This window comes from Palaemon carinicauda, chromosome 39 (assembly GCF_036898095.1).
Source record: "Palaemon carinicauda isolate YSFRI2023 chromosome 39, ASM3689809v2, whole genome shotgun sequence".
Taxonomy (NCBI): domain Eukaryota; kingdom Metazoa; phylum Arthropoda; class Malacostraca; order Decapoda; family Palaemonidae; genus Palaemon; species Palaemon carinicauda.
The window spans coordinates 26,570,336-26,593,412 of record NC_090763.1 but is presented as its reverse complement, the minus strand read 5'-3'; the positions used below and the strand labels follow the sequence as shown (position 1 = coordinate 26,593,412).

General features: G+C 35.7%; 1 protein-coding gene across 1 annotated transcript in view; it reads left to right on the top strand.

The window, feature by feature from the left end:
- Nucleotides 1-22,707, top strand: part of LOC137631098 (interferon-induced very large GTPase 1-like) — a 24,789-nt gene extending 2,082 nt beyond the window's left edge. Inside the window, 2 exon segments of the mRNA XM_068362731.1 lie at nt 16,387-19,364; nt 19,366-22,707. Of these exon segments, the coding sequence (XP_068218832.1) occupies nt 16,560-19,364; nt 19,366-22,071 (5,511 nt within the window). The 5' untranslated portion in view covers nt 16,387-16,559 and the 3' untranslated portion in view covers nt 22,072-22,707.
- Nucleotides 22,708-23,077: the final 370 nt, after the last annotated feature.

Here is a 23,077-nt window from a genome sequence, read left to right as displayed (position 1 = left end):
ATATATGAATACTGAATATCCAAAGGTCTTTTACGTTATGTGAACTATTCAAAAACCATTCTCTTAATTCGGTTCTAAGTCAGGAAATCGAGAGAAATACCGAATGTTGAAATAACACACATTTTGAAAATAATAAATGTATTTCATAATTAAATAACAATAATTCAGAACAATTAACACCAAAATTGAATCTCTTGAAATATTAAATATGATCAAAACCTTAGACTAAGACAAGAAAATGTTACTCTATGAAAATCATACAATCACTTGTTTAACTGTAAATTAATTAAAAAAAATATTTAATTTTGATAATTAATGAATAGAGTTAACACTAACACAAATGAACATACTGTACAATACTGAAATTTATATATACGTAACTGTTACACTTACGTTTTTTGGTTCACACGAGGTTATTATTATTATTATTATTATTATTATTATTATTATTATTACAACTACTACTACTAGCCAAGCTACAACCCTAATTGGAAAAGCAAGATGCTATAAGCAAGTTAAGCAAGATAAACACACTTCACGGTTTAACCTGAATTTAAGATAGTTCTTAGTAATGATACCCCCATACATCAGCGTCCGACATTTTTCTCCGCCTATTGCCAGAGTAATAGAAGAGCAGTGCCAGGAGTTAGAGCAAATGGGTGTAATAGAAAGGAGTGACAGCGCCTGGAATAGCCCCATTGTACCTTTAAGAAAGCCGGATAGAAGTTTATGTATGTGTATTGATTATAGGAAGGTGAATAAAGTAACTGTTAAAGAACGTTTCCCGATGAATGTAGTGTCTGACTGTGTGTATAAGATGCATGGTATGAAAGTTTTTACAAAGTTAGATTTAGTTAGGGGTTATTACCAAATGCCTCTGGTTGAGGAGAGCAGGCCCATTACGGCATTTTCGAGTAGTAATTGTCACTATCAGTTTAGAGGATTAAGTTTTGGCCTTGCTAATGCGCCTGCTGCCTTCCAGAGGGTGATGAATGTTGTTTTGGCTGGGTTTAATCGACAGAAGGTGACTGTTTTTATTGATGATATTTTGATTGCGAGTGAGACTGTTGAGGAACACATGCAGTTGCTTGAAGAAGTATTAGAACGTTTGATAGAAGTTAGTGTAAAAGTTAAGCTTGAAAAGTGTACATGGTTGGCCAGGGAGGTGGAATTTCTTGGGCATGTAGTAAGTGAATCGGGAATAAGGAAGAGTGATAAGTTTGTGAGTAAGGCGAGAGAATTTCCACGTCTTCGTACGGTGCATGAGTTAAGAAGTTTTCTTGGGTTGATTGAATGTGGTCGGAAGTTTGTCAGAGATTGTTCTGGAATAGGGAAGCCTTTAAATGAGTGGACAGGCAAGAGAAATAGTACGAGACTGAAATGGGATGAGCGTATGATAGAAGCATTTGAAAAGTTGAAAGAAGAGGCCGCGAGAGACGTCACTTTGGCCTTTCCCAACTATAGTGAGCATGCGCTTATGCTAGAGTTATATACGGATGCTAGTGGGATTAGTATGGGTGGTTGCTTGGTTCAAATGTAAAGAATAAATGGAGATGAACAGTTGAGAGTGATAGCGTATGTAAGTAAAGCATTTAATAAGACTGAGCGGAATTATTCCACGATTGAAAGGGAGTTGGCTGCGATAAGGTTTTGTGTGAAAGCGTTGAAGGTATTTTTGTATGGAGTGAAATTTATTGTGCATACTGACCATCAGCCCCTAGTGTACATGATTAGGAAAGAATCTGTGAATGCTAGGGTTGCGAGGACAATAGAAGATTTGAATGAATTTGACTTTAGCTAGAATATGAACCTGGGAGTAAGAACGTGATAGCAGATGCGATGTCAAGAATGCATGATAAGATAGAAGATAGTAGTGAGATTGATGATAATTTTGTAAGGTTGCCGGAAGATTTAGTGGTGGTACAAAGTTTTAAGGGGATGACATGGTGTATAAATGTATTTTGAGTGGGTTGAATAAGTTGAAATTGAAGGGTTTGAATAGGGATATACCTGCTAGTGTAGATGAGCTTACAATGATTGTTAGGAATGAAGTATCGAAGGAAATGGCATATAAGGAGGAGGATAGTGTGCTTGAGGGTGAATTGTTATCAAAAGTATTGTTGGTAGTAAGTATGTTGTATGGTGTCACTGTTTATTTTTATTTTGGGTGGAATCGTCCGATGCACTACCGGGCAAATAAGGAGACTGAAAGGGAGTATATATTGAGGTTACAATGTAATGAAAGATGTTGCAAGTTGAGTGAGAAGGAGGATTGCCCGAGTGACTTGAATCTGAATGGGATGAGCATGGAAGATAGCGAAGGTGAACATAGGTAAACATTTGTATGCATGGTGTAAAAGGAAGAATGATGACGTATGTGGGTATAAAAGAGAATGAATATTGTAGTTTAATTGATACAGGCGCGCAAGTGTCATTAGTGAATATGTCTGTTATCAAGGAAATAGAGCGGTACAATTGGGAAGTGAAAAGGAAATGTACGAGTGTGAGATTTCATGGGATAGGTAAAGGAAGTTTGCTAGTTTGGGAATAAATGCATTTGAAAGTAAAACTGGGAAGTATGGAGGTGGAACATAATTTTATTGTAATGGGAGAGAATGAGATGCCTAGTTGTTTTTTTTTTTATAGGAATTGACTTTTTAAGATTGTATGATCTATCAGTTGATATTGGTAGTGGTTTGCTTCTGAAGAATGGATGTGAAGTAATTGTGATAGAAGATAATAGTGTATTTATGGCGAATTTTGTTTGCATGGTTGATATTACGAGGAGTGAGGATGATCTATTGACTACAGAGGAGGTGGAAGAAACGCAAGATGAATGTGTGGTAATTAAAAGGTTACGTGAATGTATGTTGAATAGTATTGAGGTAGAAGAATGGCCGTCTGATTTAGAGGTGTATAGGAAAGCTAGTAATAGACTTATTGTGTGTAAGAATATTTATTTTCTACATAAAGGAATGGATGAAGATATATATGTTCCTGTGTTTCCGATGCATGCAGCTGTAAGTATGTGTATGTTAGTGCATGACAGATATGGGCATATGGGTAAGAATAAATTTTGAGAATGCATGCGTGAGAGATTGTTTACGCCTGGGTTGAGTCAGATATGTAAGGATGTAGCGACTACGTGTGAACATTGCCAGAAAGGGAAGTATCAGAGAGTGCATGCTAATTCGCCTGATTTGAGATTGCGTATGAAAGAGCCATCTGAAATGCTTGTGATTGATTGCATTTCGTTGCCTGCAACTGCGAGAAGACATGTGGGAATGATTGTTATGGTTGATCACATGAGTAAATTTACGTATGCAGTACCCATCAAGGATAAACGGAGTGAGACTGTTGCAAGAATGGTTGGATGGGAGTTTGAGCAGATGTTAAGAGAATGGGGTATTGAACATGTGTATTCGACTCCTTATATGGCAAGTGCGAATGGGTTGGCTGAAAGAACAGTAAGAACATTAACTGAAATTTTGCGAATGATGAGTACATGTGATAATGATTGGGATTTGTATGTTGGTAGAGCGTTGTGGGCTTATAATGAAACTGCAGAAGAGTACGGGTATGTCTCCATGTAAGTTGTGTTAAATTTTGAAAAGATAGTAAGACCGAGGTTGGGTGTGTCGGAGGATGATAGAGATGTGTGGAGGAAAGCAAATGAGATGTTTGAAAGTTTTAAAGTTGGTGAGAGTGTGATGAAAGAAGTAATTGAAAAGGGTAGAATGAATGTAAATAAGGTGCGTGATAAATTTGAAGGTCCATATGAGGTGTTAGAAGTTAGTTCGAGTGGATCAAGTTATGTTTTGGGTAAGTTGTGTGTGTGGATGTTAGTGTGGAGAGAGTTAGGACACACCACAACCAGTTGCGTAAATGAAAGGAGGTACCCAAGTATATCCAAGAGAATGGGATGAGTAAATGGTTGAAAAGGAACAAGTGTGAACTTAGTATGTATGAGGAATTATGTCTAGAAGGTAAACAGTTGGTGTTAGTAGAATATATGAAGAGGAAGAATACGAGAGCTTTAAGTAAGGATGAAAGAAGGGGAAATTTTATAAGTAAAAGTGAGAATAGAAATAAGTATGACAAGGGTGTAAATGTACAAGTGAGTGTGGAAGATAAATGTGTTAATACAGATGAATCATGGCTAAGTATAAATGATACCTATAGTGTGTGTGGCTTTTCCTTTGATGATGTAAAAGAAAGTATGACGAATGCGAGAATGAGAGATAGGAGAATAATAAGTAGTATGGATGAATCTTTTATTAAAGTAGAAAATGGTTTGGATGAAATGGATGAATTACTGATGGAAATAAGTGAGATTTTAGGGCCAGCTGATAGTGAGGTAGATGGGATAGTGCATGATATATTAGATGATAGGAGTATAGATGGGAATCGGAATAGGACAAGGAATGATAGCGATATGGAAGAAGTGACTACTTCTCCACACTTCTCCTTACGCTCCTTAATCAACCGCAATTCCTCCCTCAGTAACTTGTTCTGCTCTTCCATTGTTATTTCTTCAGCCTTAAAACTAATTCCTAATCCCATCAGTCCTTCGTCCAAGAGTCCAGCTTCCAATCCAACCTCGGAAGTCCCTGTACGGGTGCCAAAATATAGTGGCGGGATGTTGCAAGAACAAACCCTATACCCTTGAATCACTCTGACGATAGTCTCCTCAACACAAACTTTCCCCTTATGTTATCAGCAGCGGGACTCTTGGACAAAACGGACATAAAAACAAAACATAACCTTAATACTATATTCCTTAAAACTAAAATAATTAACAAAACCCTTCCACAATCAAATAAACCCTAACAAAACTTAAAACTAAAATAGACCACAACCAATATGTAATAAGTATACATATATTATGTTGACACCAAAACTGTCGTCCACAGAAAACCGAACTGTCCTTTACGGCAAACTACCACAGCTCTGTGGGTAACACACTACACTGTGACAGTTTGCCACAACTGCCTCCCTGATTGGGGTAGTAGTTATCATCACCGTCATCATAATCATCATCATCATCAACAGCAGCATTCGAAAGTTCATACAGTCCGGGTCATCAACACTTATATAATTCTGAGTGGTCGTATCAAGTTCCTTATTACCAGCCAGGTCGTCAACAATCAATTTCACATGAAAATTCTCTCCAAAGGAGGAATTACGGTCTGCAATATAAAGAAAAACACTTACGAACACTCCTACCTAACTAAATTTTCGCACTATAATCAAAGATAAATAATAAACTTTCTATAATTCAGAATCACTCCTAGTATAGATAAATAAATTGTACTTACTGTCAAAATAATGAAACACTTCCACGCTGGTCGAAAAATTATTAATGATAATCCAGTATTCACACACACAACTGCCTCTAGCTGCAGTCAAATAAAAAAGCCATTCACCCAAGACATTCACCACTGTCCTAACCTAGCTAAAAACAAACAATTTCAGTTATACCAACAGTCTTTCTCACAACAAACAATCAATACACTAACTACCTCTCGCTCGCTGACACTCTCTCTCTCTCTCTCTCTCTCTCTCTCTCTCTCTCTCTCTCTCTCTCTCTCTCTCTCTCCCTGGATTTGGCAAACAAAAAAAATTAAAAACAAAAATCAATCCTCCACATTACGAGCTGGCTATACACCTCTTGAATACACAAATGAAATACACGAATAAAAGACTTACTCGTATGCTAGACCAGCTTTGTAAGATAGCTCCCCCGGATAGATTATTTATTCTGGGCCTGAATCCACCGATTCAGTCCGAGATAAATAGTCTGCAACCATGTTATCTTTACCTGATGTATGCTTTACATTAGTACAATATGGTTGCAAACAATGACCACCTAGTTAACCTTTGATGATTATTCTTCATGTTATTAACAAAAGTTAAAGGATTTTGATCCAAGTAAACTGTAATTTCTTCATTCTGTGGTCTGTTCACATAAACTTCAAATTTTCTAATTGCTGTGATTGGCACTAGTAGTTCCTTTTCAACTGTCGAGTAAGCTCATTGATGCTTCTTCAGCTTTGACGACACAAAACAGATGGGGCAAAGAATTCCGTCCTGAGTCTTCTTGCAATAAGGCAGCTTCAATCCCATTGTCCATTGTATCTACTTTGATAAGGAACTCCTTGTTGAAATCCAATGCTGACAGTATCGGTTTCGATGAATTAACATGAACCTTCCTTGGACTTTTCCTTCTTCCTGGTGTTTCGATAACATAGGTCAGGTCAATGATCTTCTCCATAATCTGGAATGGTTCTTGGAACTCGTTGGCAAAAGGGAATTTCCTTATCGATAAGTAAACCATCACCTGTAGTCCTATAGCAAACAGTCTGTTTTTACTTTTCATGCCAAACCTTTTCTTTGTTTTTCCTTGGCTCGTTTTCATGCTTTCTAGGGAAAATCTCCTTTTCTCGCCAATCCTTTCCCTCAAATTCTTGACATATTCTCCATCTGTTTCCTCGATCTTTCCCATTTTCTGCCAACATTTTAATTGGTCCTTTATTGAAGGGTTCTTCTTGTACTTCAATCCGGTGTAATAGAGCTTTCTTGATGTACTCGTTAGGCTTTCTAGCCTCCTTACAAACGTGACATGCACGGCAAAACTGGCTGACATCCTTAGGAGTGCCAGGCCAGAAAAAGAGTTTCATAATCTTCTCCGTCTTTTTTATTCCCACGTATTCAGTCTCATGCGCTATGGCGATCACCTGTCTTCTCAACAGTGTGGGAATCAATATCTGGCGGTATATCCCCCATTCGGCATTCCCAGGGATATCGGCAGGTCTATGCTTCCTTATAAGCAAGCAATCCTTAAGATAATAGCAGGTGGGAGACTGCTGCACCTCCGTCTCATCCACCACACGCTAAAATAACTCTGTTAACGTTGCAATCCTATCAGCCTTTTCCGACTCACTTGCCCTACTTCTAATGTTGAGTTTTCTGTTTCTTCCGGGTCCATGGCTTCTTTGTCTTCCTGTCCACTCGTCCGTCGTTCCTCTTCTCTCGGGAGTTCTCTTGCGTGCCATCATAGGAATCCTCTTCTTCTGAAAATAAATCCTCCAAGTTCATAGCTCCTTCGGTTTCTCTGTCTTCTTCTGCAGCCACTTTCTTCGTTATACTCCTCGTCGTCACGCAACTAGGAAATAGAGACAGGATATCCTTCTCCAGTTCAGTTGTTGGACTATACTTCAATAGTTTCTCCGTTACAATGGGACAAGGCACAAACTTCGCTCCACCAACCTCATTACCCAGCCGGACTTCTACTCCTTCGACAGTAAATGAATCATTTACCGCAAAATCAAAATGACCTGTCACCAACTCGCATGACAGTTTCAAATGGCAAATAGGGGTAACTTCCTCACCTCTTATTCCCTTCAAAATGACCGAATCTCCTGTGAAAGACTGTTCCACCAATGGGTGTACACCCCGTGTCACTACACTATGTTTACAATATGTGTCACGCAATATCTTGACCTAGAACTGCTCACTCCCATCTATTGTGGCTAACATACCTTCATAAATATACAGTTTAAAGGCATCAACGCTGTTTGGGTTTGTCCTGTTCATTGTGTAAACGTTACCTGTTCTATTTTCCTTGCTGTCCTTTCCCATTTGTTTCTTCATCTTCGCATTCTGTAAAGTTGAATTACCCTTAACCGCTTGGGCGACTGCTTTCAATTGGTTCGACAACATTCCTTACTGATATGGCCTTTCTTGCCACACTTGTAACAGACAATATTAAGCTTTTGCACGTCTCTCACAACACCTGAAGGAGAAGGATTCGACGATTGTTGCTGTGGTACTATCTCATTCTGCTTTGGAACAGTACCAGTAGTATTCCACTGTAACTATTCAACTTGTTCACATAGTAATTACTAAACTGGTTTTCATGGTTTGGCAAGTACTTAACACTTGGTTGGAACGACAGGTTAAACTTCATACCCGAGGAGGGTTTATCACTGATAATATTATAATCTTCACTCAGCAAAGCGGCTTTATCAAGTTTCTTCACCTCTTTCTTTCTCAAGTATGTTTGAATATGTTCAGAAATTCCTAAAAAATATTATTTCAGTACTATCACTTCTTCTAAATCAGCCATCTCTCTCACGTTAGCAGCCTCTATCCATCTCTCAAAACATTGGTGTACCTTACAAGCGTAATCCTGGAAGGTAATTTTCTCATCCTTCCGCAAACATTGGAATCTTTCATTATAACATTCAGGGGTTTCTCTGATACACTTGTAGCACGCTCCTTTAACTTCTTGATATTCCTTCCTCTGGTCCTAAGACAAGGCAAGATAAGCACTGCGTCTTTTCAAATGAGGACCCTTTGCAATAATGACCATTTATCTTCTGGCCATTCCATCGTCGATGCGACAGTTTCAAAATGATTGAAGAATTTGTCGGGAGCTTGTGCGAATTTTGGAATTAACCTTTGGGCGTTTGACACATTAAACACAGGGTCGTGCAATGCAGTGGTCATCTCTATCTGCATTGCCAACCTTGCATGAGCATTCAACAGTTCCAATTCCCTTGTGTGTCTCGTTTCTTCTATCTTTCTTTCCGTCTTCTCTCCCTTTCCTCTCGTCTTGCTTTAATTTCCCTCGTATGTTTTGCGATTTCTCTGGCCTCTTCCCTCTCTTCTGCCATCATCAATTCTCTTCTGTTGCAATTCATTTAATATTGGCCTCCACATTCCTTTTTGCTTTCATTCCTTCAGTTTGTGGGTCAACTGGTCCTTGCTTCGCTACAAATTCAGCTTCAGCATTCTCCAAAAGTTTGCCCGTTGCTACAATATCTTCTTCCGATAACTTTCCCAAGTTTTTCAATGCTCCTAATGCTGGACACTTGATTTGAGCTTTGATCATTCCACTCGTTGCATGGCCACCACATACCATTAAAATAGAGAGCCACTGAGATCAATTATATTAGCTTCCGACAATTCCTGAACAATCAGGTTTTCCAATCACTCTTGAAAACTTAGTTGTGCCATCTTGTGCTTTACAATATTCATACCTCTCAAAAAAAAATATATATATAATGCAACCATACAAAGAATCTTATCAACACAAAATTATTCAAACCTCTAATAAAAACATGGGTCTGTTATCACCAATATTTAATACAGACTCACTCGATCCCAAGGGTGTGAGCACCAAAAATATATATTACGGCTGGAGAATTACATAAACCCCCGAGCTCCAAACTCACCTGTTTATATTTACATAAATCTTTTATACTTGAAAAATATGCGAGCTCTGAGAAAATTACTCAACTCCCAGACGACAATATATATGAACACTGAATATCCAAAGGTCTCTTACGCTACTCTCAAAACAAAACTGGGTAATTATTTATGTGAACTATTAAAAAAACAACCTCTTACTTCGGTCCTTAGTCAGGGAATTGAGAGAAAGTATGAACAAAATATTGGTGATCGAAATAACACACACTTTACAAAAATAAATATATTCTATAAAAAATTAACAATAATACGGAAGAATTAACACCAAAATTAAATCACTCGAAAAAATAAATCTGAACAAAATCTTAGACTAAGACAAGAAAATGTTACTCTAAGAAAATCATAGAATCACTTGTTTCACTGGAAATTGATTTATAGGAATATTTAATTATAATAGTTAATGAAAAGAGTTAACACTAACACTCATAAACATGCAATACTGAAATCTACATATATGTAACTTTAAAGAGAGGAATAATTGTCAAGAAATTGATGAAAGAAGACTTGGAAAAGATATTTGCTTCAAAGCAGGCCTGTGCAACCTGCGGCCGTCAAGACTTTTCAGTGCAGCCAGACCCTCCAAAAATGAATATCATACAGTGCGCCCCTTGGAGCAAACTGCCAAGCTAAAATTTACTAAACCATAATTACTTGAATTTCTAAAATGTTGTTTCGTCAACAGAGAGAGAGAGAGAGAGAGAGAGAGAGAGAGAGAGAGAGAGAGAGAGAGAGAGAGAGAGTAGATGTGTTGTAGTCTTCACCCATCAGGAATAATACTTGTGCTGAGCAAGACTACTATTCCAAAACACCTCAGAAAAGATGCAAAAACTATAAAATAATAATTCAATCTTTTATTCGTGTGTGCTTTTATCAAATTCCGATTTTCTTACACATCCAGTAAATGTTCAATTATTATATGTAGTACTGTTTTAAGTATGCCTAAGTAAGGCAGGAATGCTGAAAAGAGCATGTGAACTTTTGAATGAAATTGTGCTCTTCTTAGACATGAAAGATAATTCTATCCCTGAGATGAATGATGGAAAAAGGGAAGTTTGACAGCATTTTTGGTAGATATAACAGCCCATCTCAAGTACCCTAAATGTTATGCTTTAAGGGAACCATCAACTAACTAATGGCCTGTTTTCCCTGATCAATAAGTTTCAAACCAAATTACGGTTGTGGAAATCACAGATAAGAAATAAAAACACAGCCCACTTCCAAACATTAAACAACTATGTGTCTGAAACACAGTGACAGGTTGGCAGCTTTAACAGGAAAAACTTCAATGTGATTCCATGACCTTAGAAAACACCCGCTAGCTATTGAAATGTTTGCTTCCCTATTTTATGCGGACGTGGAAACTATTCCAGAGATTATGCAAATGAAAATAATTGAAGTGCAATGTAATGATGAATTAAGAAATAAGTATGATGGCTGCTCAGTATATCAGTTATATAAACAGCATTTATCACACACAAAATATCCCAAACTATCTGGTCATGCAAGGAAGGCTATGGCAGTGTTTGGTAGCACGCATTTATGTGAACAGCTCTTTTTCCAAAATGAGCCTGGTTAAGAATAAATTCCGATCCTCACTAACAGATGGACACAGAGAGCACTTTACGTGATGCCACTTCAGCCATTCAACCTGATATTGACCAGTTGGTCCAGCAAACGCAAAGTCAGCCATCCCACTAGATTAAGTTTTTATTTGTTTGCATAAAGAAGGTTAGGATATTCCTATCAATCCAAGTACTGTACACAGTTACCTTTACATGCATATTACAGCCATATCTGTTAATAAATACACCCTGATAGATATCCATATATCGTTCAGATGGGCAGCTGGATGAATAATCTGTAGTATTTCGTTTAGGATGGGAATGTTAAGAATCTTAGCGCTTGAGATAATTTGCTAGTCATAGGTGAAAGGCAAATTTGTATTTTACTTTGTACATTATGCAGCAAAACTAGCGATACTTTTTTATCATTGCTGTGGACAAGCGTTGTTCTTGAGTTGCCACTTAGTATTAAATATTATATTTCACTTTGTAAACGTGCATGTATGAGAACGTTGGTCACTTGCAATGGATAATTTTATCATTGAATAATGTTAGATTATTAAAAAACATTTCATGTTAAAATGACACTTCAGAATAAAATTAAATGATACATAGGACCAATCCCTTTGTTAACATGACTCCACGAGACTCGGCGAGACTAGTCTTTGAGCTGTCTGCCCAAGGTCTTTTAAAGGACCTTATGTCTGCCTGGATAGAAGGATTCAAACTGGGAAAGAGGGCGTCTAGATGGAGAACAGTTTAAGCAGAGCGCTATAGTCTCATGATAAAAATTTTGGCATTTGGCGTACGATTTCAAAGTTAATAATTATTTTTTGCTTACATTGTTTTGTGTATGAAACAAACGTTACTTAGGAACAAGATTTTAAAACTTTCAATAAACTATTACAAGTCATAGTTTAGACTACAGTATAGTCAATGCTACTTTTATAATTCTAGTCTTCCAATAGGTTTTCTTTTATTTTGAGGAAAAATAAATAAATAAATAGATAAATTAGCGAGGTGGTGAGTTATCGTCGCTATTAGAAATAAAATCATTTCTACCTTTCTATTATTTTACTTTTACTTTACGAATGGAAGACTATAATCAGGTCAGATATATTCAGCCACGTGTTTTATGTGCAGATTCTACAGAAAGACAATGGCAACGTACTTTGATTAATAATAATAATAATAATAACAATAATAATAATCTATATAATAATACGATAGCGTGTGTGTTATTTATTGTGTGTGTGTCATGCTTTAAAGAAATGGAAATAATTTCATGGTATATTCTTACAAATTCACGCTTTAAAGAAAACGGAAATAATTTCATGGTATACTCTTACAAATTCACATTAGACTTTGATTACTTAACTAAAGCACATCTTATATAGTTTTCCCAATTTTGACTTTAGCACCTGTCTTTTTTTAAATATTAAACAAAAAATTGAGTTCTTTCAATTTCCATAACCTAGATTATAGAATTAATCTCGGGACATTTTATTCAAACATGTATAAGTAAGGAACAAGATAATTAGTATTGAAAATATCATTTCGTGTAATTTACACGGGTTCTGCTACTAATAATGATAATAATAATAATAATAATAATAATAATAATAATAATAATGATAATAATAATGGTGATGATGATGATGGAATGGCTCTGGAGTCTAGGCTTATGCTATTGGCTATATAACTATGTTTTCTGCGATTGTGCAGCAACAAGGTCTCTCACCTCCTACGATGGATGTTAAATTTTTCTCCTTTATTGTAAGGTTTAGCCATCTATATAAAGAGTTCTTTTGTTGATATTAACACGATTGGTTATATATATTTTTTATAGAAAATCTGGTGAAATAAGCTTAACTAGAGTTACAGCTATCCGTTAACTTTTGGGTAGCTCTAGCCATATTTGACAGATGACTTGTTTGTGAGAGTGCCACCGTGAGACTGCCAGTAGGTGACGGGTTAGACCCCGCCCGCAATTACATCTCCGATACGATCTTATGTTAAATACATATCTATGGTGGCTAAAAAGTCAGACATATTAAGTATTTTTCTTTTATCATTTTTATCATAATTAAAGATTATAGGGTTAATTTTTCCATTATGTTCTAGCTGAGAATTTTGATAAAAATATAGCATAAATTCCTTAAAATTATGCTTAATGAACTGTATCTTTTATTGAGCAAAGTTTCAAAATGCTTCGTCCCCAGGAACCTAGTCTAATTAGAAATGTGAAGAATGTGATAGTTGCCAATTAGTGACTCGAAAAAAATCGCTGAATATAGGTATCACCAGTTTTGCTGTATACTGTACTATATATTATATTCACATGTCACGTGAAGCCTTTTGTTACGACAGAATGCTTTTTCATTGGTTAAAAATACAAAACTACTAATGGCCCTTCTTTTGAAAAGGTTGCACACCCCTGCTTTAAAGGATGAAATTGGAAATATTAACAAAAGAGATGAAGTGATAAAAATTGCAGATGATTTCTATACAGTGCTATACAATAGTGATATAAGAAATAACTTTGTCAATAGAAATAATAAAACACCTGAGCCTTTACGAAAAGTAATGGTAGGAGAATTAAAGAAAACATTAAAAGGCATGAAAAGAGGCAAAGCAGAAGAAGAACAGGGCTTAACATTTTATTTAATAATAGAAGGAGAAGATTTCATAGTAGTAAAACTTACATGAACTTCACACAAAATGTCTGCAAGAGTGCTCTATACCTACAGCTTGGATAAACCTTATCATCAAAATACTCTCAATAATGGGAACACAAAAGACCTGAAAAGTTACCACCCGATGAGATTACTCTCATTAATATATGAAATGTTTACAAAGATTAGTTTAGTCAACTATGAGAGATGGCAGGCTTTCAATCTGGGTATTCAATAACTGACCATATCCAAGTAATCAACACAGTAAGACAAACTATCATGTATGGCATATATAGACTTTGAGAAAGCTTTTGATTCTGTCAAAGCTTCAGTAGTAATGAAAACCATTCAAAAACAAGAAGTAGATGAATCTAATATTAAAACACCTCAAGATATCTCTGTGAGTAATACAGCAATCTCAAAACTACAAAATGATAGTGAAAGAAATCTGTTTGAGAAAGGAGTTAAGAGACCCTATCTCTCCTAAATTATTCACGGCATGCCTAGAAGAAGTTTAAAAAAATAGAATGGGAAACTAGGAACTATTATTAATGGGGAATACCTCAACCACTTAAGATTTGCAAATGGCAGTTCTGTTTGGTGAATAAGGGGATGAATTGCAAAAGATAATAGATTGGATAAAGAAAGCAGATATATAGGTCTGAAAATGAATGAGTATAACTAAGGTAATCTTCAGGGAGAAGGCAGAGAAAACAAGTGAAGGTTATGGACGAACCTCTTAAAATTGTTAATAAATATACGTACTTACGACAGACAGATTGTGTTTCCAGGACATGACACCGAAATTAAAGGAAGGATAAGTATGGGATGGATAGCTTTTGGTAAACAAAATGAGATTATGAAATGTAAAATGCCACTTTTACTAAAAAGAAAAGTATTTAATCAGATGGTTCTACAAGTATTATTATTATTATTATTATTATTATTACTATCCAAGCTACAACCCTAGTTGGAAAAGCAAGATGCTATAAGCCCAGGGGCTCCAACAGGGAAAAATAGCCCAGTGAGGAAAGGAAATAAGGAAATAAATAAATGAAGAGAACAAATTAACAATAAATCATTCTAAAATAAGAAACAAGGTCAAAACAGACATGTCATATAATAAACTATCAACAACATCAAAAACAAATATGTCATAAATAAACTATAAAAAGACTATGTCTGCCTGGTCAACAAAAAAGCATTTGCTCCAACTTTGAACTTATGCATGAAAAACCTGGAGCCTTACTAAAACCTTAGAGCATAAGCTATTTACAAATCAAAGAGCTATGGAAAGAATTATAATAGGATTCATACCAAGATACCGAAAAAGAGCAAAATGTAAGAGGGAATGGACATGGGCAGGACATATAATGAGAATGACATCATAGATGGACATTATGAATACCACAATGGGTCCCTAGAGATTGCAAAAGAAGCAGGGGAAAGAGGAGAAGACGATGGATTGATTAAGTAGCAAATTTGCTGATATGAACTGAATTGTAAAGACCAGAAAGAGATGCGACTGGAAGGATATGTTTGAGGCCTTTGTTCTTCAAGGGACTAGTAATGACTGATGATGATGATGGTGTGTATATATATATATATATATATATATATATATATATATATATATATATATATATATATATATATATATTAATATGTGTGTGTGTGTATGTAATCAAATAAGCCACGAAGGAGGAATCAAAAGGTTCTCTAAATATCAATTAAATAATTTCCATCAAGTCTACTAGAATAGACTTTCACCCAGGAGTTTTGAAATTTCCTTAGGTGATATGATGGGAAGGAACCACGAGGCATGTCTATGGAACTGCCTTACCAGTGGTTTGTCTATCCAGCTTATACAGTAGCTTGCTGGCTGGCCATAGCCACAGCTTCCGAGCCCGTGGATGAGAACGAGGTGTCCTCGTACTCCTTGGGTCTGTTCCAAAACCTATACGTAGGTATTGGTCAGTCCTCAGTGATGCCTGTAGTCAGTGCTGTTATGATGTCTATGTGCAGAAATCACGAACGCCGCTGTCTACAGCCAGCCAATGCTTCAAGGCTTTATTCCGCATAAGTTGGAAAATCTCAATTCATTTACGAAATTAATATACATTATAGATGCAACAGTCAGAGAATGTTTGGAAGGGAAAGTAGATGTTTATTTGAATGCTCTTCTTCTTTACACATTTTACTTCCAAGAAACCTATCCTGGATTACTTTTTATTTGTGAATAACATTCATATTTTCCAAGTTTGTTTGGGACAAAAATAAAATTTATGTATTCCTAAACTGATTTTTCCTATTTTTTCTTATTACAATTTTCTCTTATGGAGCTGACTTTTATGAAATTTCCTTACAAATTAATAATGTAACCGAAGGTTCTATCCAGGGATTAGAAGGATTTTCTTAACACAAATATACCATTTTCTTGTCAGAAAGATATGCTCAGGATAACAATGCATTTTTACTACAAACATTTCGAGTAGCATTTAAGGATCTAATCCCAATAATGGCAACTGCAATTATATAATTTACATGCAAATAGATGAACATTTGTTATTGAATCATCCATACTATTTTGTTTGGTTGTTGAACAGCTAATGTGATCAGTTTGCTTCATAAAATTGAATAAATTCCTTGTTTGATTTGTTCTGTCTGTAATCGTAACTTCATATTATTAGTTTATCACCAATTTAACCTGTTGAAAGTAAATGCTCAGAGGACTGACTTTTCTCTGATGTATGGTACTTGTAAATACAGTCATCAACTCTTAAGTTCGTATTTGAAGTGTGTAAATGTACCTTAAGATCTCTCATATCGATATACTAATTCAAGTACTGATGTTTCACAATTATCTCTTGTTGCAGGTACAAAAGGGTAATGCGAGTGCATCAAGGCCTTTCCCAGAGGATTCTTTTGACCAAATGCAATATGATGTAAGTCCCGGTAGGACACTTACAGGAGAAAAGGAAACCATGAGGAAATTCTAAATGGAGACAACCAAATTCTGAATAAAAATACAAGTGACGCAGAAATACAAATGGAGAAAGCACTAGAAAATAACGGTGCTTTGGAGGTTTGTAAAGAAAACGCAGACAACAGTGAAAGCAGTATGAAAGTGAACGATGAAGAAACCTCTTATGAAAAATTTGAGAATATTTCACTGACTAAGGATAATCAAACTTTAAAGAGAGAAGAAGAATTGTTCAGCAAACTGGGGCTAACCAAATATATGGAAAGAAATGATAAAATTTCCCTACAGGAAGTGATGTCCAAGTCCCTAAAGAAAAGAAATTCTATGAATGACATCCCTTGGTATGTCTTTCTGAAGATGTTGATGATAGACTATAGGGGAAGAGATGAAATTATTTCAGCTGAAATCGAAAGTAGTTTTTCAACAGATCAGAATATCCAAAAGCCAGAAAAAGATTTCATTGATGATTTTGAAGAAATTTTTTCAGGAAAGGTGGAAGATGATTCGCCAAAAACACTTTTCTCACTGCCGCATCCCATGGATGTTCTTGTTGCAATCATCCTGTGTTCCTCAGATTTCCTAAGACAAATTCTTTGTGAGAAGTTGTTCATGTGTAAATTAAGCATCCCTTTGGTTATACCACCGGTCCTGAGAGAAGAATCAGTGTTTCTCCTTTGGTCTTTGAGAAGTACTGTCGCAAAATTTACGCTTCCAGGTGGAAGCCTTTGTGAAACTTCAGTTGTAGACCCGCATATTCCTATTGTGTCTTGTCTAAGGCTTGGAGAGATTTCGAGATCCAAGTCGAAATTCTTAAATGAGATACTAAATGACCAAAGTCACCCTACATTTTTTCATCGAGATTGCTCAAATGGAATAAACACAAGAATTCTCTCTGATGGAACTATAGAAATTGCATGGTACTTTCCCCCAGAGAAGACTGAAAATATTGATTTGAGTAATAATTTAGCTCTCCTAAATCTTCGTGGAGATGGAAAGTCAGCCAAGACCGCTAAGAGTGTGGAGTTTCTGTGTAAAATTTCCAGCATTGTCTTGGTGATGATTGATGTTAGTGACATAGGAAATTCTGACAACATTGATAGTATAAGAACAAAATTATCCCAAGATACAAAGTTAATTGTTCTGTTGACAAAACAACCAACAACTAAATTGGATGAGACCATTACAGAGAGAATAAAGAAATTTGTGGAATCACTCAAATGCAAAGATATCCAACGAGAGAATATTATTTTTGACTTTAATATTAGAAGTGAAAAAAATATAAAGCATCTGAAGAATGAAATTAATAATGTGATTAATAAAAATCTGGCTGAGAGAACAAAAGAGATATCTCTTGAAGATTGTATAGAGGTGGCAAACAGTCTAGAGATTAGAGTAGATGAAAACACCCCAGAATGCAGTAAAAGCAAAAAGCTAGCTTTATCAGTTGTAAAAGAGATTTGCAAAAGTGGAATGAATAACCTTAAAGCAAAGAATTTGCCATTACAATGCAGACCTTGGCAGGAGTGGGCTAAATTAAACACAGAAAAGCATAGACAAGAAAACAGAGGAAATCAAAATATGGGCTCTTTTTGGGACAGATTTTCTAATGAAATGAGAAAACTCGGACAGGAGCTATTACTTGAAAAAACAAACATGCTCTGTGGTACACTTTTGAATAACCTCTCAGAACCAATCAGTGAAGGAAATCAAAATATGGACTCTTTTTTGGACAAAATTTCTAATGAAATGAGAAAACTCAGACAGGAGCAATTGCTATTACTTGAAAAACCAAACATTCTCTGTGGTAGACTTTTGAATAACCTCTCAGAGCCAATCAGTGAAGAGAATCTTTACTTTTTGCAGTGGATGAAACTTCTTTTGGATAAGATTTCAAGACAAACTCTACCTGGTTTACAAAAGAAATGCAGCAAAAAATGGAACGAAATTCACCAGTGTGAAGATGTTACAAAACAAAGGGATTTACGAGTTGAGCTAGACACAAGCGAAAGAGAATTAGCTGAATCTTATTTAGGCTTAGAACATTTCATGAGAGAAATTGCCCAGGCTTATGAATCTGTTCGTTATACAGGGAAGGAAGCATCTGACGAAACTTTAAAACTAATACAATGTCTCCCAAGTATGATGGCAGAGCTGATGCTTCTAGGCTACCCTTTGGAAATAATGGATGGAGATGCTGCACACATACCAATGAAGTGGGTACAGGCTGTTCTGGCTCAGGTCTCAAAAAGGATTGGTAATAAGAAGATATTTGTAGTTTCAGTTTTAGGAATTCAAAGCTCTGGAAAATCTACATTACTTAATGCTATGTTTGGACTTCAATTTGCTGTAGCTGCTGGAAGGTGTACTAGAGGGGTCTTTGCACAGCTGTTGCCCGTTAGTTCAGAGTATTCTGGTACTAGTTATGATTATATACTAGTCGTAGATACAGAAGGTTTAAGGGCAGCTGAATTAGGTAAAGAAAAAATTCACCATGATAATAAGATTGCCACCCTGGTTATAGGTTTAGGAGACATAACAATGGTGAATGTTAAGGGAGAAAATGTCTCCGAAATGGAGGATGTACTTGAAATTGTAGTTCACGCTCTGATGAAAATGAGTCTAGTGAATAAAAACCTAAAACTTCAGCCATCTTGTCTTTTCATTCATCAGAATGTTTCTGCTCAGGATGCCTCCCAGAAATTAAGAATTGGCCAACAGAAGTTAATAGAAACACTTGATAAGGTAACAAAAGCTGCAGGAAAGCAAGAGGATAATCCACAATATACCAAATTCAAGCAACTTATTGACTTTGACATTAACAAAGATATTTGGTACATACCAGATTTATGGAAGGGAGACCCACCGATGGCCCCCAGTAAATCCTGGCTATAGTGAGAATGTAGATGGTGTAAAGCAAAGATTGATGACCGATATAATGCAGAAACGGTCTTTACACCTCACGGCTGATAAATTTAGTGCTAGACTTAAAGATCTTTGTCATGGCATTCTAGATCAAAATTTTGTTTTTAGCTTTAAAAACAGTCTTGAAATGGATGCCTATAATTCTTTAGAGAGGGAATTATCTGATATTCTGTGGTCAATGAAGTCAACAGGTATGGAGTGGTTTAATAGCAAAAGAAACTTAATAGGGAATAGCGATGACAAACTAGCTAAACTTTGTCATGATTTAGAATCGGAATGCAGAAAGCATATTGACAATGCATTTCAGGAGGCTGAGAAGAAACTTGATGACTTTTTCACAACTAATGAGGACAGATCTATTTTGGAACAATGGCGAGCAAATTCTAGTCTAAGGTTAAAAACAAGTTATAGCGACATTATAAATAGTGTAATTGGTAATGTAAAGTGCGAGACAGAAAAGAGAAAAATCCAAGTTCAACAAAAGAAAGTTATGAAAACTTATATAAATACAACAATGAAAGATGCACAGAAGCTAGCAGAAGAATTAAGACAAGAGGGTCAGAAAAAGCTGAGTGAAGAAGAGCTAGAATTAAAGTTCAGGGAGAAATGGAATGAATGGATGAAGGATGTGCCCCAAAAAGAAACGGAAGACCTAAGTGTCGTTGAGAAAATATCAGGTACTCTTGAAAGACACTTTAAACATGACTTTGCTCTACTCAAACGTTTACAGGAAGAGAGATGTCAGGAAACTGCTCGTGACAACTGTGTAAACGCTGTCGAAAGGTATTCTGCCGACAGGATTTATTTATCTGGCTTAGGCTTTAAACACATATTGTATAAAGATAGGGAAATTGTTTTAAAGTTTATAAATAGAATGATGGAAAATGTTAAAGGAATAATGAGTGAAATGCATGAAGAAATGAACCAAGAACAATGTGCCCAAAAAGTATTAGGATGCAATTATGAGACACTTCAGAAATTAAATGAAGTCTTAAGATTTAATTATGTGCATGAGTTGCAAACATGTTTAGCAATCTTTTCCTTTCAGTATGCTTCTTATTCATACTCTAGAATTTCTATATTTGAGCCTGGTCAGGGAAACGATCAGGAAGAGGTAGCATATGGCATTCTCCCTGTTTTTGAACAAGCTCTTCTCAAAAGGTTTCCACAAGCTAAAGATGTAATGCGAAAATTCAAACCAGAGCTTATGCAACAAACTAGATCTAAAAATTTTATTTTTGATGTTGAAAAGCATACTCAAATGACGGAAGGTAAGCCATCCAATGTTAAGGAACAAGTTCAGAAACTTTTAGATAACTTGTTTGATGAGGTTGAATCATACACTGACAAGGTTTATGGTTTCCAGGAACTTTATATTGAGGAAATTATCCACAAGATCACTGCTATGGAGAGCGAATGTAATGGTGTGAATTTCACAAAAACCTTCAAAATCCAACTGGCAATTTACCTATGCCAGTTTTCTCTTCCAAAATTTTGTGAAAAACAGAAAAGGTTTGTACAAGATAAAGACCAGAGGTTTGTGTATGAGAGAGACAATTATGGCCCATGTTTTGAAAGGTTTAAGAATTTCTATTTCAAGTTCATAAATGAACAAGCACTCGCCAATGTTTTGTCAGAACGTGTTGGAAAAGGAATTGAAAATGCTGTTAACATGGACATGGCTCGAGCACTAGCAAAAGACGTTAAGAGTAATGTAAGTCAATTGCAACTTAAACCAGTCTTCCTCAAATCTGTATTACACCAACTTCTAGAAGTAGATGAGTTTGAAGAGTTTTATTTATATCTCACTGACTATTGTGCTTCTTTAGAGAAATGGCTTTGCTATTATATCGACGAATATTTATTTGCTGAACAGACCAATGCACCAAACAGGTACACACAGATTGCGAGCCAAAAGGTAGAAAGTCTCGTCTCAGAAGTATGTAAAGAAATCGTAAGTCAAATTCCTGGCAATAATGAAAATTCTCTTCCATTATGGATTAAAGACTTCCAGTCAAGAGTAAAGGTTAAGTTGGCATTGCCTGAGGATGATTTACTGAGCCTGTCGGAGGGATATGAAATTGTCTCACTGGAAACCTTCTCTGAACACTTCAGCAATAAATTGTTGGAACATCAAAACAAAATAAAAGAAATCTTTTCTACACATACTGCAGATGACCATAAGGATGCTCATGAAGACAATGTGTACAAATTAATTGGTATTGAGGTCAAGGGGTGTACTGAAAGGTGTCCTTTCTGCTCTGCTCCGTGTTCTCGGAATACACCTGGACACGAAAAAGGGGGAGTACATCATATTGCGGTTGAACACTATCCACTGGCATGCGGAAGGTACGTGCATTTTCTTACTAAAAAATTAGTTACAGAAAACTGTACAGCTTTAGTCGATAGTTACTTTTGCAGTTTTACAAATGATGAAACAGGGTTTTGGGGTTCTCGGTATGCAAGCTACAAGAATTTATATCCTGACTGGGATATTCACGGCGATGCATCTGCTGATGCAACACCCTACTGGAAATGGTTTCTTGTAAAATATGAAGCCGAGTTAGCCAATAGATTTAACACAGCAAGGCCCAGCATTCCATCTTCATGGACGAGGATTACTAAAGAAGATGCAGAGAATTCGATTGTGCTGTAAATGGAGTGTAAAATTGTCATTTTTCTACTTTTGTGTAATATTTATATGTACAACACTAACAAGCCTTCGTCTTACCAAAATGGCTTCTGATGATATAAAAAAAATCGAAAGTACAGATGGATTATACTTTGTTCTCAAAGGAGGAGCCAGTTGCCTTCAAGAAAAAAAGGCGGCTTCCAACGCCTGGTTAAAGTGCTGCATAAAATAAAACTGGAAATAAGAGATTCATTGCAATTTTACATAGGTTGGGTATAGCTCATAACATTCATACCTTTTTATTTATTTGTGAAACTACAATGATGATTAATTATTGAAATCTCTTAACCCATTTTCTTATGGTTTTACATTTTAAACAGAAATATACTTGCAATTTTTTAAATGTCTACTTAAATTCTTTTTTAATGACTACCAACTTTCTTGTGCAGCCTAGAGTTTTTAAATTTGCTTTTTTACTGTTATCCAAGAGAAGAAACAGTTCTGGTTCGCTAAAAAGTATCATATATACGCAATCCAAGAACGCTTTTGTCTAGGGAAGAAATTGTCAGATACGCAAATATCTAGTAGGCCTATTCACGTGTCCTAAAACCATATATTACATGCAGATGATTATGTTTTATTTTATACATTATATATATATATATATATATATATATATATATATATATATATATATATATATATATATATATTCTTTTCGATAGATTTCGGTCGTAAATACCTTGTGTGTAGGTGATACATTAACAGATTTTCTGGAGGTTAATTATGTTTCTTAGAATGTTCGTTATTTCTATTACTATTCTTTTTTTTTATCTTATTATCACCATTAGTAGTGTGATTATTATTATTATTATTATTATTATTATTATTATTATTATTGTTGTTACTATTTTTATCATAGATAGTATGAGATACTGATTTTTGCTTTATGTATTCCCAGTATATGGATAATTCTACAGAGAAAGTGTAATGTTTTCTTTTATGAACTTGCATGTATTCTTACCATCTA